At 35.2% G+C, this 14,714-nt stretch overlaps 1 protein-coding gene across 5 annotated transcripts in view; it reads right to left on the reverse strand.

Annotated features, from left to right (window-relative positions):
* Nucleotides 1-220: 220 nt before the first annotated feature.
* The window catches only part of NFXL1 (nuclear transcription factor, X-box binding like 1), a 54,100-nt gene continuing 39,606 nt past the window's right edge, over nt 221-14,714 (reverse strand). For all 5 annotated transcript variants that reach the window (XM_061164695.1, XM_061164694.1, XM_061164692.1 and 2 more), the window contains exons 19-23: nt 13,993-14,062; nt 8,774-8,878; nt 4,688-4,774; nt 3,847-3,900; nt 221-1,797 (exon numbers count right to left, since the gene is read on the reverse strand). In XM_061164695.1, the coding sequence (XP_061020678.1) occupies nt 1,624-1,797; nt 3,847-3,900; nt 4,688-4,774; nt 8,774-8,878; nt 13,993-14,062 (490 nt within the window). In that variant the 3' untranslated portion in view covers nt 221-1,623. The remainder of the gene's footprint in view (nt 1,798-3,846; nt 3,901-4,687; nt 4,775-8,773; nt 8,879-13,992; nt 14,063-14,714) is intronic.

A 14,714-nucleotide genomic window follows, 5' to 3' on the forward strand; every position in this document is an offset into this window, starting at 1 on the left:
TCCAGTACCTAAAAAGTACCCATCACACAGTAAAGGCATCTGTTGATTGAATAAATGAATGCACAGTTGTGTAACTCTGGGTTAATTAAGCTCTGAGCTACTAGCCAAGAAAATAAAAAACAGCAAACTGTGTTATTCACTCAGTCTTCTGCTCACTAAATTCTTCTGCAAAACTTAAGAAAACTTAGCAAGAACAGAAACCCAACAAACAGACGTGTACTAATCTTCAAGTCTGTTTATTAGGCCAAGATCTTGAAATACATGAAAAGAGCTTCCAATGTGGACACCTAATCATTTAATAAATATTCATTTTAGATTAGAGTAAGGTAATGACTTGAGTGTAAGAGCTCTGATTTAGAGCTTCTAAAACACCAACCCAGTAACTCTAACATTGGGCAAGATAAAAAAGAAATCTAAAATTAAAACAAAAATACAATAAAGGAAGGACTGCCTTCCATCTTTAGACACCAGCTAATACTTGACTAAGGAACGTAGCATTAAACAAACTAGGTTAAAGGAAGCAAAATTTTAAAATCCTTCTTAGTACTTCCACCACTTTTTAGTACTACCTGTCGATTACTATGTTTTACAACAAGCATTAGAGTTTTATACACTGATAAAATTATAGGCTCCTGAATGTTTAAACAGTAAATATTCTACATTAAAAATTTGGTATGAAAAATTTTAATGAAAACATTAATCATAAAAAATTAAATATCAAAACCATTTAAAATGACTTACAATTCAAAGATTATTGATACTTCTCTATCAGCTTGTTTTCAAAAGAATTGATTATTTCCAGCTGAAAAAAAATCTACCAATAGGACTGTGGTAAGAAGAAATCAGAATAACATACATAAAGCTTATAAGCCTGTGCTCAGCATATTTTGCTCATAAATATTAGTTTTTCTTTTATTATTACTTTGAAAAAAAAAACACATAAAAGTTTTACAGAACATGCCAACTTCAGGTAAAAGCTTCTTACATGAGAAATAACCACATGTAAGGATTCTAGCCTAGCATTTTTTTTAAAACAATTACATTTTCCTCTGAGGAACATACTACATAAAATTTTAATAACCGATAAAAATTCCTCACTAATAAACCAACTTCTGGAGTCTAATTATATGGCTTCATGTTATAATTTAAGAGGTCATTTAGAGAATATATATTTTTTAAAAAGTACAAAGTTACATGATCAGGAAAAGTACCTTTTAATAAGTAACCACAACATTGTGAAATATTCCTCTAATTACACATATGGCTCAGTTTCATCTTAATTTTGCCAAAAAAGAAAAAGATGGCTTGAAATAGTAAATGAAATAGGTATGTTGATACAAGGGAGCACAACAAACAACCGACAAGTTACCTTGCCACTGTCTATGCCTTATGAAATATTTTACAATTTCAGTCATGCTTTCACTATTAAATACTGTTGTAGTGCCACTTTTAGGATGCTAATTAAGGTAAAGCTTAACATTCTATCCTTCTAACAAGAGTTCAAAGAGAATACAGAGATGAATATGAATATATACTGTGTTCTACAACATCTGCTTTCTAATATTCCAAATTTAACAATTTATCTAAATCTAATCTGAGGTATATTAACAAGTCAAACATTTTCTAATCCATAGCCCAGGCTATGGACCATGCAAACACTACTACCGCAACTGCACACAGTGGAAAGAGGTAATATTTATACTTCTGCCATAGGGTTAGCTCAACTGCCACTTCATCTCTCTTCCTGTTCTTCTTCCGACGACCCTTCAGTCTGTTTTCAAAAGCTTCCAGTTCAGCCTAAATCAAAACAGTATTGTTTTTATTAAATTCAATAAACACATTGACTTAATTTTTCCACTCAGACAAAAATAAATTGGGGAAATGTTTTAATAGCAATGGTATATAATTAATACACCGATTTGATTTTTTAAAAATACTATCTTTCCACTACTGACCATATTCAACAAATTCAGAGTTGAGGTAAGAAGAACTGGAACCAGAGAGTGGTTTAAGTGACTATTTCAGACTGATGGCCTGCTTTTGATACTAAATATAGAAACATCTGATTTAAAATATAGACATTAGTTTTGTATGGCACCGTTAACCTGTAGTTAATGGGGCTCTATAATACAGAGCTTCCAGCAAGTGCAAACAGATGACACATTAGGATAAGGATACCTATAATTCTAGTTTTACACAATGCTTGTAACAAATATTAACGACTTGTATGGAAGAAATTCAAGTGAGTGAAGAGAAAAAGCTGCTAGAAATTGATTCCTCTCAATCAAATACATTTAAAAACAGAGTAAAAATTCTTCAGGGGAAAAATGCTTCATACTTTAAACCAAAATGACTCCTTTAGAAAGTAGAATTATATAAAAACTCATTCTAAAAAATAACTTTAAAAAAAGGATACCTAGATGACACTTATTATAAAGTGTAGATTTTTAGTCTACTGTAAAGAACTTACTTGTTAAGCTTTAATGCATGACAATTTAATATGATACACTGCAATGTTATTAACTAAAGCCTGGTACTTATTAACATATATGTAATATTCATGAAAAATTCTGTAAATGTTCATTTAAAAGAAGGAAATAGAAACTCCAGTTAACATATCCATAGCTTTGCTCATAAACCACATCTGAAGACCTAACATATATTCAATACTTAATTTAACACAAAGTGACATTCTTCAATGAACCAAAATATCAAAATATTCTCAAGTAGTTGTGATATACCACAAAAGGTCAAGATATATTAAAAGCATTCAAACTTGAGAACCACTGACACAGTAAAATAACTAATGCATAACTGATGACTCACAGTTGTCAAAAGTGGTTTAAATTATGTTCTATAAACTGTTTAAAAGGCAGTAAATAGACTGCCTTTAAATACACTATCTTTAAGATTTCTCTCCATAATGGCTTATAAAAAGGGGAAGGGACACCCTAGACTATTATTAATAATCTCCAGGATTCCAGTCAACCCATGTTTTATTGCATTAGCTCTGATAATTTATTTTTTGATATTAGGCAAATCAATTTTACAGAACATAGAACACGAGAGGTTATTTTATCCCACCTTGCTACATGAGTTGTTTTTAATGCCCTCTCTCAAGACATGCAAATTTCAGTTTCTTCATTCATAATGGTGGTAGTTTACATACAATGTACACTGCCTGCTAAGCACTGAAGGATCTCAAAATGCAAACTGACAGAAAATTACATGTCACTATTAAAAAGTTAAGCCACTCTTTGGAATATATGATCAATAAATATAGTATCTGAGCAAACAGGAGGTATAAGAATGTACTTGTTATCTAGGTAACACATTTTATCTTGAATGCAGATAAAAATTCAAGAATTCTTGAATGCATTCAAGAGTCTAATGGGGAAATAAGGAGGTGTATTATTAAAACAAATGTACTGGTTAGTAAATAGCACTCATCTGTCACAGACAACCTACAACTCAGTAAGATGAGTGAAGACTGCACTCCAGGGGATGCCTTAAAACAGAGGCTGCCATGTCCTGACCCCCCGTCACTCAAACCAAAAGAGGAGTTATCTCTGGAGAATGGATGACATCGGCAAGGAAGTAACTGGGAATACACAAAATACACAGAATATCTGGGCACATACAAGGTCCCATGCTTCCTTTAGGGGTTCAGGATACCTGGACTGAAACAAACAAACGGATAATTTTTGTTTTACAAGGAACTATGTTTCAGTCCAGAATTGAGCTGACCTGGTTTATATGTTATGTTTATATGTTTCCACGTATCTTGCATTTGCATAAAAACTAATAATTATGCAAAAAGACCTAAGTTTGGGTGTTTTCTGTTACCTGTTGTCTCCGTTTTTCCTCTTCAAGGGCAGCTTTGGCTTCTGCTTCTTTTAACTGTTTACAGACATTTAAAACTAAATTAACATCGTAATCACCAAATTTTATACAGAATTTTAACATCTTTCCTCCCAGGCTCCACTAACCTATAACAACTTCTGGGAGCTTCATACTGAGAATTATTTAAAGAACCATAAGTGTTATACACTGAGAAGTGTTACTAGGGTACTATCTAACAGAGTGTGAGGGGCAGTAGAGTGTTATATCTTATTCAGCTGAACAACTATAAGATACCAGATCATAATTCACAGAGTTACAACACTGTAAACTGAGACACTTTTAAAACTGGACTTTTACTCTTAAGTTACCATATTAAGATTATAATCAATTATTAAATATTACTGTTTGCTTAGAGATGAAATTGACCATTTTCCTAAAATGCCCTCTCTGGAAGGGAATCTTTAATTTCAAACAAAACCAAAAGTTTATTCACTGATTGGATTAATGGAGGGAAACAGTGACACTAAAAGTAACCCACACAGCAAACAATCCTAAAATTTTATTTTTGTATTATTTTAACATAATTTTCAGGAAGCTTAAACTAACATTAAGATGAGTGACTATGTTCCAGAGTACATCCACTAACTGGTACAGAGTATGGGAAAATCTAGTACACACCAGCACATCTGAGAGTTTTAAAATAGACCTACACACTAGGCTTTTATCACAAAAACAAAAAAAGGATGAGATTTCAAGTTCTTCTTAATAAGCACATAAATTAATAAACAACATAAATAAGGAAAGGCCACTGACACATTAAAAATGACGCTTAACGTGACGTTACCTCAGATGCTTTCTGCTTCATCTCTTTGCACGTTGTGTCACATTCTATGGAAATCTGATTTTCACGTACTTTGTTGCACTGCACTTCCTACAAATAAAATTTTTAAAAATTTTACTTTAAAAGATTTCCCTCAAAGTTGTAGTAACTGCATGCCAAAAAAAAGCAAAATTTCTCTAGCAGCTTAAGATTATGCCTATTATTTCATTTTTATTCTTCATTTCTCTTTATCGCTTCCTATTACTCCTCTGAAGCCTCCAGGGAGGTGAGTAGTGCCACCCAACACAGCCAGCCGAGGCGATGGAAATGTTCTATATTCACAAGGGTGGTGCTTCCCACATGTGGCGCCCGAGTACTCAAAGTGTACTGAAACCAAGGAGCTGAATGCCATGTCACGTGTTATTTAATGTTGACCATTGAAATTCTAGTTTAAATAGCTGTAAGTGGCTGGTGGCTGTCACCACAGTGTGGCTCTAGAGTCTTTCGGAGAGCTACAAGTTTTTCTCTCAATCATTTATCTTTTCAAAAAAAGCTGAGGTGAAAATCATTCTAAACCTTATTTCTGTACTTCACTGACTCCTTAATGAAATAATAAAAAATATACTTTTATTGATGAGGTGATATCAAGACTATAACCAATTTGTGTACTAGTAAAGTGATGCTTAAAATTCTCTAAGCCAGGCTTCAGCAATACCTGAACCATGAACCTCCAGATGTTCAAGCTGGTTTTAGAAAAGGCAGAGGAACCAGAGATCAAAAATTGCCAACAGCTGCTGGATCATCGAAAAAGCAAGGGAGTTCCAGAAAAACATCTATTTCTGCTTTACTGACTATGCCAAAGCCTTTGACTGTGTGGATCACAATAAACTGTGGGAAATTCTGAAAGAGCTGGGAATACCTGACCTGCCTCTTGAGAAACCTATATGCAGGTCAGGAAGCAACAGTTAGAACTGGATATGGAACAAGACTGGTTCCAAATAGGAAAAGGAGTACATCAAGGCTGTATACTGTCACCCTGCTTATTGAACTTATATGCAGAGTACATCATGAGAAACACTGGGCTGGAAGAAGCACAAGCTGGAATCAAGATTGCCGGGAGAAATAGCAATAACCTCAGAAATGCAGATGACACCACCCTTATGGCAGAAAGTGGAGAGGAACTAAAGAGCCTCTTGATGAAAGTGAAAGAGGAGAGTGAAAAAGTTGGCTTAAAACTCAACATTCAGAAAACTAAGATCATGGCATCCGGTCCCATCACTTCATGGCAAGTAGATGGGGAAACAGTGGCTGACTTTATTTTGGGGGGCTCCAAAATCACTGCAGATGGTGATTGCAGCCATGAAATTAAAAGACGCTTACTCCTTGGAAGGAAAGTTATGACCAACCTAGACAGCATATTAAAAAGCAGAGACATTACTTTGTCAACAAAGGTCCGTCTAGTCAAGGATATGGTTTTTCTAGTGGTCATGTATGAATCTGACAGTTGGACTATAAAGAAAGCTGAGTGCAGAAGAATTGATGCTTTTGAAGTGTGGTGTTGGAGAAGACTCTTGAGAGTCCCTTGGACTGCAAGGAGATCCAACCAGTCCATCCTAAAGATCAGTCCTGGGTGTTCACTGGAAGGACTGCTGTTGAAGCTGAAACTCCAATACCTTGGCCACCTGATGCGAAGAGCTGACTCATTTGAAAAGACCCTGATGCTAGGAAAGATTGAGGGCAGGCGCAGACGGGGACGACAGAGGATGAGATGGTTGGATGGCATCACCGACTCAATGGATATGGGTTTGGATAGACTCCGGGAGTTGGTGATGGACAGGGAGGTCTGGCATGCTGTGGTTCATGGGGTAGCAAGGAGTTGGACGCGACTGAGTGACTGAACTGAACTGTAACAAAATAAGTGGTCTTTATTTTAAATAGTCTAAAGTTTGCTTCTGTAGATCTTTTGTCTGCCCTTTATTCATTCCATACTTCTTGCTGCCAGATGTCATTTTTGCTGTAAGTGGTACCAAGTTGCTCCTTTCTCCCCACACCCTCAGGAACTAGTTTTTTAGTTCAAATCTACCAGAGTAAGGAAATGAGATCATCAAATCCTGAGCAAAGGACATACACTGTAATGAAAGGACTTTATAGTACAGAATTTTGGCTGAGGTTGGTGAGTCTTGTCATTCAACGATAGTCCAAAGGAAAAATAACATGGATAAACATTAGAGACAAAAATAAATACTGCATGTTAGTGGATATTGAGTCTATCAGTCTGGAAAAAAGATCACTGTATTTTTCTCATTCAAAAGGTACTTATAAAGTACCTATTACATGCCAAGCACTGCATTAGGGACAGGGGATACAATAAGGAAAAAGTTAAAATGGTAAATGCCAAACTAATAATAATAATAATAATAGCAGCTGCTATTTATTAAACATAGTGTAGTCATGGTGCTAAATGCTATATAAGCATTGTCTCTTTTACTCCTTTCAATAAGTCTATGTAAACAAGGTTACACACATCCTAGAGTCACAAAGCTCTCAGTCATGAACCTGGCACAAAGTATAACGGAAGTCAAGAAGGAGGAACACCTGAGTCCTTTCAGAAGGAGGCGGAAGGAAAGAAAACCTTCCCAAACCACGAAATAAGCATAAACACGAAGCATATGCCCTATGCACTAAGTACAAATAGGATCCTACAAAATGGGGCAGTAAAGGAAAAAACTTACATGCTATACAGAAGGAACATAAATAGTATCACACATTAAAGCGGAATACAGCCGATGTGCTAGTGCACCTAAGAGGCAAATCACAGAGCGGACTAGCAGGTGATCTGACTGGACGAGCGGCAAAGACAGAGGCCCCTCCTGTGCCATAGTTCTGTATATGTATACCTTATAAATGCTTGTTTGTTCCCCAAGTAATGAAGAAACAGTGAAGAACTTGGGTTGGAAATATTATATTAGAGGCATGGAAATCTGCTATGAAGGTGTTTTCAAAGTCTAAGAATAAGCCGTTGCCAGTTCTAAGGGGTGGCAAACTGCACTTGGATAGTAAGATAAGGTTTGAGAGAAAACCTGAGAAACATTTCAGATTAAAAGTGATTTGACTGAGTATTGATTTTCATATAGAGGTGATCCATTTAAAAACCTAAAACTTAGGGATCCAACTCCAGAAAAACTTAGGCCTATAAATTTAAATTCAGAAATTAACCATCCCAGGAAATGATCGTTGGAGCTGTAAAAGCAGAAGAAAAGCAAAGGTCCTCAATAAAAGCAAAAGATTTTCAATAAATATTTGCTGAATAGATGAGTAAATGAGTAGACTGAAAGAGTAGCTTTAGTGAACAACCGTAAGAATGTGAAGAAAACAAGGAGTTACAACTGTAACTGAGAAAGGGAAAATCAGAAGAAAAGAAAAGAAATCTTCCTAAGAGTCCACAGTGTAAACAGGGAAGTCAAGGAAAGGAGAACTGACCTGAGTCCTTTCTAAGTTTCGCCAAACGGTATGCAGTTTGCTACCACTGAGCTTTCCAATCATTAGCTCCTCCATGACCATAACTTTTATCTTTTTTTTTTTCCATTTTAACCATAACTTTATCTTAAAATTAACTCTAAGTTTGAATGTCATTTTATAATTTTATAAGGCTGAGTATGTGAGGTCTTTTTAAGGTAACATTTTCACAACAGAATACTGAATATAAAAAACTTTTATAAGTAAGAGCAACAAAGGTTAATTCCAGACCATTTCTTAAATCATGACACTCACTTCATTACTTACCCTGTCACTTATGTGGAGACCTCAAATCTAGAACATGGATTCTGTCCAAAAAACAGCACTGAACTCAGTTCCAATATAAAATAATCCTTTTTAACTATTAAATTGCAGAAAACTAAGCTGCCAAACAGTGATGATTTTTAAAATAAGCATTTATAGAAATAGATAGGCCAATAATGAAAAAACTCTTAAGAAATAAGAGCTTAAAATTAAAAAGGCAAAAAATTAAAGTCAAAGAACTACCAAAACACTCTCCCCACCGAAAAAAAAAAAAAAGAAACCAACAAAAATGTACATAGGAAAGAATTTTTAATAACTTAAAATATTTACCTTTTTTATTCTTTTACAAGGACATCTAAGTTTCACCTTTTGGTTACAATTAAAGGGACATTCACCAGGATGACACATTTCTTTGCATCTATGACCACAAGGAAGCTAAAATAAAACCAAAATAAAACAATTACATATTTATAGTCATACTCTACTTCCCCTTTCCCCCAACAACTATTTTAAGAAAAAGTCAATTACAATAGGGTCAATAAATCTTGGACAACTGGCTGAGTTTATCATTTTTTTCTTTTAGATATAAATAATCTTAATTCCCAGAAATGTTCAATATTCTCCCTGGTTCCACTCCAAGAGTACACCTTACATCACTCCTGCGGCTAGTTAGAGCCCTGTGACTAAGTTCTGGCCAGTGGAATGTAATCAAGAGCGCCTCCATGCCTTAAAGCTTTTAAGAGCACAGGTCTATGCTCCTCCCTTCCCAGTGTACTGGTAATGAGGATATCTAGAGCAACGAGGCGGAAAAGGCAATGGCACCCCACTCCAGTACTCTTGCCTGGAAAATCCCATAGATGGAGGAGCCTGGTAGGCTGCAGTCCATGGGGTCGCTAAGAGTCGGACACGACTGAGCGACTTCACTTTCACTTTTCACTTCCATGCATTGGAGAAGGAAATGGCAACCCAATCCAGTGTTCTTGCCTGGAGAATCCCAGGGATGGGGGAGCCTGGTGGGCTGACATCTATGGGGTTGCACAGAGTCGGACACGACTGAAGCTGAAGCGACTTAGCAGCAGCAGCAGAGCAACGAGGATCCCATGAGTCACAGAGAACAGAGCTGCCCTGCTAACTTGGGTCCCATGGAGCACAGTGACACATCTATCTTCCCTTTCATTGTTATGTGAGGAAGAAAATTTCCTTGTCCGTAAGCCACTGTATTGTGATACAACTGCTTAGCCTTTTACTCTAAAAGGCTTGCCACTCTGAATTAAAACATACCAAATAGGTAGCCAAACCAACTCAGGAATTGCTGTGACGTCTATGTGTTCCTTGATTTTATATACTGTTTTCTTATCAGTCAAGCTTTCAAATGAAAGGGTTCTCTTCTTTTTCCTATTCAAATCTTATACAAACTTCAAAATGCAGCTTAAATCATCATTAAAGCATGGCATGAGTTTGCCTACATTTGAAAAACAATAATAATCTATTTCTAAACTGTTGTGACAAAACCTGTATTATTTTCAACTTAAAAAACATTTTTAAAGCTACTTCATACATTCCTGTCTCTCCAACCAGAATATAAAAGACACCCACTGGCTAGGGGTTAAATTTCAAAATCATACTGCCTACAAATGAACACCAGATGCCCTGCTGACTAGCTATGGGACCTTGGGTAAGTCACCTGACTTTTCTGTGCTTCACATCTAAAAATGGGAACAGTAATAAAACTTTATAAATCTGTTGTGAGGATTAGATGGGCTTAATATATTTAGCTATCATAATAAAGGTTATTATTGAAAATTAGTTAAGAGCAGTGGTTTTTTATTTCTTTTTGTCTCTCATATTCACTAACAAAGATATTTACAAATAGTGGACACCTCAATAAATATCTGAATTCTCCAAATTCTAGTCTTTATGATTCACCAGACTGATCTTTCAAATTACTGACTCTACCACCCACTTTAAGAAATTCAGAACCCTTTTCCATTGTCTTTAGTCTCTCTCGAGTATGCAACCAGCTTTCAAATTTTTTAAATTTTTAGCTGAGACATTCATACCAAAACTAAATTTGGATCATTCACACTGCATTTTCACTAATCCTAGCATAGTGCAATGCTACCTACTAGAATGAGTTCCACACTAGGCATTCCTGGGCCACTTCAGTCTTGTTTTCCTCTACACCTAATACTAGGCCCTCAACACAACTTAACAAGCACAATATTTATTCACTATCAAACACCTGTCTCAGAGTATTTGTTTCAAGGACTCCCTTACCTCCCTCTCACCTTCATTCCTGCCAGTGCCTCTAGCCCGTCTTCATAAACAAGACAAACACTTGGCATTAGCTCACCACCTATCCTTTTTTCCCTTCCAAATGTCTTTACAGCATCTTGTTCTTTCCTTAATCTCAGATGTAATTACATCAGTCATCTTCTCTGAGAGTAATTAATCACTCTACTTTAAATCAGTGATTCTGAAATGGAACGTGAATAGGGAAACATATCAGAATCAGTAGGGGAGATCTTTTTGAAATTACATAGACTCATGGCTAAAGTGTGGTCTCTCACTGATCATTATTCTGTCTCTTCAGTGTGCTGGGGAGAAAGGAACTTTGGTGGACTTCTAAGATGCTATATTTTTTTACCTAGGTGGAGTTATATGATGTTCAGTTTTTAACCATTTTTTATACTGTACATGTATGTTCTATGCACTGTTGAGTATGTAATCATTTCATTATTTAAAAAATCAAATCACATAACCATTTCCCTGTTAGATATGCAGGCATGTATTATTTCAAAAGCCAGATTATACTCTGAAAGGGCAGAAAAGTAGTCCCAAAGAAAATTGCTTAGAATGTAAAATATATACAATGACTGTATCTTCATTACAGATTTCACAGCAAAAAAAAAAAAAAAAGACATTTTTAAAAAACATCTAACCCTGGTATTCATCTAAAGATGAGATATCCTACCCTTCCCATTTAAAGTGAGATGGTTTCCTCTACTCTGCTGCTGCCAAGTTGCTCCAGTCATGTCCGACTCTGTGCGACCCCATAGACCCTACTCAGCCCTTGATATCATTCTGCTAGCACTTTGGTAAGTCAAAATAAATGGCTTACCAACAAGCAATATTGTCTAGTTCAAAATGTCTCATTTTAATCCCAATAATTTTTAAAGCTCTTTAAAAATAATTAAAGAAAGTTTGCATATCAATATTATTTATGGGTAAATACCCATATCATCATCAGCATAGCTGGGACATCCATAGCATTTACCATATACTAAGATCTTTACCTGGTACTGACTCACTTAATATTCAGCACTCTGAAATGAGTGTTGCTACTGCCTCCATTTTACACACGAACAATCTGATATACAGAGACATTAAATAATGCGTCCAAGTTAAAAAACAGAAAAGCTTGCATGGGAATGATAAAACCAAATGCAAAAATGATTTTTAAAAGTAGAATTGTATATACGAGGCATGGTTTAAATAAAGGTTCAGTTCTTCACGTTATCTTTATATATTTCCTTTAAGTTTAATCCAAACTTAACTGAACAATCCAATAGACACGTGGCATGTATATCAGAGAAGCAATGTAACTAGAACACACTTATGCCATCCCCACAGTTCACTCTTACACTCACACTCAATAGACATTTACCAACTACCTAACAGGTACAACCACGGACTGGATACAAAGACAAATATGACATAGTCGCTACGTGCAGGAAATCTATAGTATGATAAGGGGAAGAGAAAGCAAACAGGAATTTATCAATGTATCAAAATTTGTCATAATCCTATATCTTAAGTCTGAGTCTAAGATAACTGTGGCAAGTTCAGAAAGACAGTTCTTGGTTGATACCATCATGGTCTACTGGTTCTCAAACTGTGCCAGACCAATATTATCACCCTTATGTAAGAGTTTATTAGAAATGCAAATTCCTGGACCTCCACTCCAGGCCCACAAAATCAGGAACTCTGGCATGGGGCCCATTAACCTGTTTTAACAAGTGCTTATAATGATGCTGATGCACATCAGAGTTTGAAAACCACTGCTGTAGCCTTATCAGAACATAAACTAGATTGAATTCTATTAGACATAATAATGTTCACCTGTCTACCCCGAGACTGTTCTAAACCTTAATAACCATATGGACTGTTCCCAACATAAGGATATATTTTTCAAGAAAGTCCAAGGAGACACTAGCAATACCAGGGGCTCCAGAATGTCCTAGAATTAAAAAATGATGAGCATGGGAAGAATTTTTAAATAAATAGTACATATTCAGCTCCAGTCCCACCCAAATGTCATAACAGGATCCAAACAAATCATAACCAAGGCAATGCTAAATTGCAAATTAGTGATCCCTGAATTAAACATTTACTTCTGACAGCAATCTCATCCCAAATTACTGTTGTCAGATTAAAAATAAAACATCCTCAACTACTTATTACCTGAAACTTGAATCTGAACAGAAGAAAATCTATTTTAACAAGGGGAAACTCAGAATTTGACGAATTCAGAAAATTAAATTTGAAATATCCCACGCCTCTAGTTTCACTTATATAAGAAAGACAGGATTATTAAAATAGCATGTATTGCTTGAAATTTCTCCCTTTTATAATCTCACGTAACTTTTAAAATTCCCAGGTTCAATTTCCAATAGTTCTTAAACAAAAACCCACAAATGTGTCCAAAGTTTTAGTTAAAAGGGAAATACTGTTAATAAAAAGGCATATCCTACGTTGATTTGTTTTTTCTTTAATCTAAGAGACAGACTACTATAGTTGCGACTTTGCTGTCATCTCCTCCTGATTCTAAATAGGATAAGAAACACTCAGGTAAGTATATAAAGACAAAGAATTAAAGAAAAGAGGTGCTACTAGTATACTTACAAGTAAAAAGAATTCCTTTATAAATCAAATAACTGTCACTTCCCTACTCCAACGATCAAAAAAGGACTGACTGTCTTAACTTTTAAGTTGGTCAAACAGAGATAGACTGCTTTGGTTTCTCAAAATTACTGCCGGGATAAATTCCCAGTGAGTTTTTACCTTTTAACTCTGAACAATTTTTCTGAACTACTTTGGATAGTTTTAGCTTGAAAACAACGCATGTACCAGCATCATAATCTCTAAAAGCATAACTTCATATATGAATGCTTTATACCAATTCAAATAATGAGCTTTAAGGTTTACACACACACATGCACGATCTGTTTTTCCTACTGTGGATTTACTGTCCAACTGCCCATGAGCCCCACAGTTTCTAATCTACTTATATTTCAAGATGGGAAAACATTAGATCATTAAAAAAAAGAAAAATCTTCAAAGGGTCATTCCTGCTCCTACTATCCCAAAATATTACAAAGAAATGTGCATCTACCCGAGCTACAAGTTTCTACACGTATCAATCACATTTTGCTTTCTGGGCCCACATATCTAGTGGGTCCAGAAAAGACCTAAAATAAGATGAACAAACAACAAAAGAGAAACAATGCCCAAGAAATACAACTTAAAAAAGTTGTATTAAATCTTACCTCTTTAGGACACTGATTTTTACAACAACTCAAGAGATTCTTTTCATTTACATCAGCTGTGGTTATTTTTCTAAAAGGATGAGAGGAAGTTTTGATGACAGTCAAAGCAAAGTCCATTTTATCGTATGGTTTTTCTAAAAACAGCTCACAATTTCAAACAGCAATGCAATAAGCTTATCAGAAAAACTTTTTTTTCAGTTGATTCTGGATTAAGCTATTTATTAATGTTAGAAAATGATTTATTTTATATCAGTTCACTTGAAATTAGTCTGTGCTTTTATATCTGATTCAGGGGGTAACTCTGAAGTCATAAACATCAATGAATAAAACTACTTTCTAACAAAGAGCTGAACAGTAGATACATGAGTCAGTAACCAATGACAATCTAAAAATCCCCATCATACATATCTCACTTTTCTCTTCACTATTACCTTTCCTCTCTTTTCCTTTATTCTTTCTTTTCCTATTCCTTTCACTAGACATAATTGCTAAAATACACCTGAAGTTTAGCCTCATTAATGTTAAAACTATTATCTTAAGTATCTGTATCAAATAAGCTAAAAACCTGTACCCTAGATAACACAGGCAATTTTCTTGACAAAGTTTCATGTAATAATAACATAGTTTTTATACTGGCTCTATAACTGAAGTTTTCATACTGGCTCTATATTTTCATTCTTACAGGTAAAGTGCTCCCCTCTGAACTTAAGAGGTAATATTAT

The sequence above is a fragment of the Dama dama genome, chromosome 17, assembly GCF_033118175.1.
Source record: "Dama dama isolate Ldn47 chromosome 17, ASM3311817v1, whole genome shotgun sequence".
Classification (NCBI taxonomy): Eukaryota; Metazoa; Chordata; class Mammalia; order Artiodactyla; family Cervidae; genus Dama; species Dama dama.